This window comes from Seriola dumerili, unplaced genomic scaffold (genome assembly GCF_002260705.1).
Source record: "Seriola dumerili isolate Sdu_G_001 unplaced genomic scaffold, Sdu_1.0 BDQW01004705.1, whole genome shotgun sequence".
Lineage (NCBI taxonomy): Eukaryota > Metazoa > Chordata > Actinopteri > Carangiformes > Carangidae > Seriola > Seriola dumerili.
The window spans coordinates 1,353-5,143 of NW_019178960.1; the positions used below are offsets into that span (position 1 = coordinate 1,353).

The window sequence follows — 3,791 nt, forward strand, 5'->3', positions numbered from 1 at the left end:
AACAGTAAAGAATTGTGGGGAAGTGAATTCTGTTGTCTGTGGTGGAACAAAAGAACACGTGGTTTCCACTATCTAGAATGTAGTGAGTCCCTACAGAATCATGTTTCTGTGTAAGTGCGGATCTTGCAACACTCATAACAACCACGGGTGTAATGCACCTGCACATATGCATTCTTTAGGAGAATTAAAGTATCATATTTTCAGTATAAACAAGTTATACATCTTATTTCTTGTGTTCATTCAGGACATGTTGCAGCAGTTTGCCGACATAAACTCAAAACTCACTTGAAGAAGAAGTTCCAGTGTGTGTTTGAGGGGATCGCTAAAGCAGGAAACCCAACCCTTCTGAATCAGATCTACACAGAGCTCTACATCACAGAGGGAGGGACTGGAGAGGTCAATGGTGAACATGAGGTCAGAGAGATTGAAACAGCATCCAGGAAACCTGTCAGACCAGAAACAACCATCAGACGAGAAGACATCTTTAAAGTCTTACCTGGGAGAGATGGACCAATCAGAACAGTGATGACAAAGGGAGTGGCTGGCATTGGGAAAACAGTCTTAACACAGAAGTTCACTCTGGACTGGGCTGAAGACAAAGCCAACCAGGACATACAGTTCACATTTCCATTCACCTTCAGAGAGCTGAATGTGTTGAAAGAGAAAAAGTTCAGCTTAGTGGAACTTGTTCATCACTTCTTTACTGAAACCAAAGAAGCAGGAATCTGCAGGTTTGAACAGTATCAGGTTGTGTTCATCTTTGACGGTCTGGATGAGTGTAGACTTCCTCTGGACTTCCACAACACTGAGATCCTGACTGATGTTACAGAGTCCACCTCAGTGGACGTGCTGCTGACAAACCTCATCCGGGGGAAGCTGCTTCCCTCTGCTCGCCTCTGGATAACCACACGACCTGCAGCAGCCAATCAGATCCCTCCTGAGTGTGTTGACATGGTGACAGAGGTCAGAGGGTTCACTGACCCACAGAAGGAGGAGTACTTCAGGAAGAGGTTCAGAGATGAGGATCAGGCCAGCAGGATCATCTCCCACATCAAGACATCACGAAGCCTCCACATCATGTGCCACATCCCAGTCTTCTGCTGGATCACTGCTACAGTTCTGGAGAAGGTGTTGAAAACCAAAAGGAGAGGAGAGCTGCCCAAGACCCTGACTGAGATGTACATCCACTTCCTGGTGGTTCAGTCCAAACTGAAGAACATCAAGTATGATGGAGGAGCTGAGACGGATCCACACTGGAGACCAGAGACCAGGAAGATGATTGAGGCTCTGGGAAAACTGGCTTTTGAGCAGCTGCAGAAAGGAAATCTGATCTTTTATGAATCAGACCTGACAGAGTGTGGCATCAATATCAGAGCAGCCTCAGTGTACTCAGGAGTGTTCACACAAATCTTTCAAGAGGAGAGAGGCCTGTACCAGGATAAGGTGTTCTGCTTCATCCATCTGAGTGTTCAGGAGTTTCTGGCTGCTCTTCATGTCCATCTGACCTTCATCAACTCTGGAGTCACTCTGCTGTCAGAAAAGAAATTGACCTCTCTGTGGTCTAAACTGTTTGGAGACAAAACTGAACCAACTCACCTCTACCAGAGTGCTGTGGACGAGGCCTTACAGAGTCCAAATGGACAACTGGACTTGTTCCTTCGCTTCCTACTGGGTCTTTCACTGCAGACCAATCAGACTCTCCTACGAGGCCTGCTGATGGAGAGGGGAAGTGACTTAGAGACCACTCAGGAAGTAGTCCAGTACATCAAAAAGAAGATTGAAGAGACTCCCTCTGTAGAGAAAAGCATCAACTTGTTCCACTGTCTGAATGAACTGAATGATCGTTCTCTAGTGGAGGAGATCCAACAGTCCCTGAGATCAGGAAGTCTCTCCACAAATGAATTGTCTCCTGGTCAATGGTCAGCTCTGGTCTTCATCTTACTGTCATCAGAAAAAGATCTGGACATGTTTGACCTAAAGAAATACTCTGCTTCAGAGGAGGCTCTTTTGAGGCTGCTGCCAGTGGTCAAAGCCTCCAAAAAAGCTCTGTAAGTGTATAGATATTTGGATTTAGTCATCATCATATAAAGACATGCCTATCTCTTCAACAGTAGAGAAAATACACTTCTTTCTTGTTTCATTCCTTATTATCATCTCTTCAGACTGAGTGGCTGTAACCTCTCAGAGAGAAGCTGTGGAGTTCTGGTTTCAGTTCTCAATTCCCAGTCCTCTAGTCTGAGAGAGCTGGACCTGAGTAACAACAACCTGCAGGACACAGGAGTGAAGGTGCTGTCTACTGGACTGGAGAGTCCACACTGCACACTAGAAAGTCTCAGGTTTGTTCAAGTTCTTTTTCTATGATATCAGAATTCAACAGTAAGTATTTCAGCCAGGCCTAAGACAAGAATACATATCACCAAAGCTAGTAACTCCTCACTGGTTACCATTTAGATATAGAGGTGATTTTGGTCCAATGGACTAAGTCTTTTTTACTTTTGTCCAAGGGTTAAAATACAGGTCTGTTATTTCTCTGTGAACTGGGACCTTTGTATTCCTGGAATGGTCCATGGTCCAGTATCACCAGTGATTACAATTTAACATAAAACATATTTGTCCTCTTGTTCATTATTTCCTCTCCAGACTGAGTGGCTGTAATATCTCAGAGACAAGCTGTGAAGCTCTGTCCTCAGTTCTCAGCTCCCAGTCCTCTCGTCTGAGAGAACTGGACCTGAGTAACAATGACCTGCAGGACACAGGAGTGAAGGTGCTGTCTACTGGACTGGAGAGTCCACACTGCACACTGGAAAGTCTCAGGTCAGATCAAGTTCTTTTTCTATGATATCAGAAGTTCAACAAAAATGAACTTATTAATAAACAAATGCTCGTCCATGTTTTGATACACTGTAATTAAGATAATTGCAGGCACACTGGAAACTCTCAGGTCAGGATCATTAACCTTTTTAACTAATTAACAGTCCCATAGACTTAATGATACCTGTTCAATTTAAGATTAGTGGATAAACAGCAAACCTATGTAGGATTGTGTAAAGTACATTTTAACAAACTACTCAAACTAGCAGTACTTTCTAGGATTATGAGCTGTAAACGTTTTTCTCTGTCACAGCTGATGGCAGATCTCTATAGAAGTTCTTTGCATTCAACAACAAAAGAGCAGTTTTCACTTAATAATGACTTCAGTGTCTCATTATGACTCACTGCGTCATATTTAGGAAGAGAGATCTCATGGTCATGAAATCAGGCGTTGTCAGCTGTATTCTGTGACCTGAGCAGGAACTTAAGCTTTATTGCCTCTATAAATGTTTTTTTCTATCAGACTATTTTTTTGAGAGAGACTTTATATTTTGAGAGGCAGGCTAGCAGTACTTAGAAGGGCTGAATATCTTAGGAAAAAGAGAAAGAAGAAAGAATATGTAAGGACAGCGTTTTACAGGGACCCCTTCAAGTTTGTTAAAGGATTGTTTAACCAGGAAAAGGGAGGGCAGCTTAAAGCAACAAAGTTAGAAGTGCAAAAGTATTTAAGAAACACGTATTCAGACTTGAAGCAGAATAAAGTAGTAGGCCTCCCACCTGATATGCCACCATTAGGACAGATAGTTCATGAGATGGATGTTAGACCACCCAGGTGGAAGGAGGTTGAGGAGGTAGTCAGGCGTGCAAAGGCTTCTTCGGCCCCAGGGCCAAATGGAGTCCCCTACCGGGTTTATAAAAGCGCACCTGATATCCTAAAGTTTTTGTGGAGGCAATTAAGAATAGTTTGGGAGAAACAGGTT

General features: G+C 43.4%; 1 protein-coding gene across 1 annotated transcript; it reads left to right on the forward strand.

Annotated features, from left to right (window-relative positions):
* Nucleotides 1-244: 244 nt before the first annotated feature.
* Nucleotides 245-2,814, forward strand: LOC111239827 (NLR family CARD domain-containing protein 3-like; the record flags this gene model as incomplete). Its single annotated transcript, XM_022769744.1, has 3 exons — nucleotides 245-2,048; nucleotides 2,163-2,336; nucleotides 2,641-2,814. Coding segments are annotated over 3 exons (2,152 nt in total), but the record flags the coding sequence as incomplete, so codon positions are not given.
* Nucleotides 2,815-3,791: the final 977 nt, after the last annotated feature.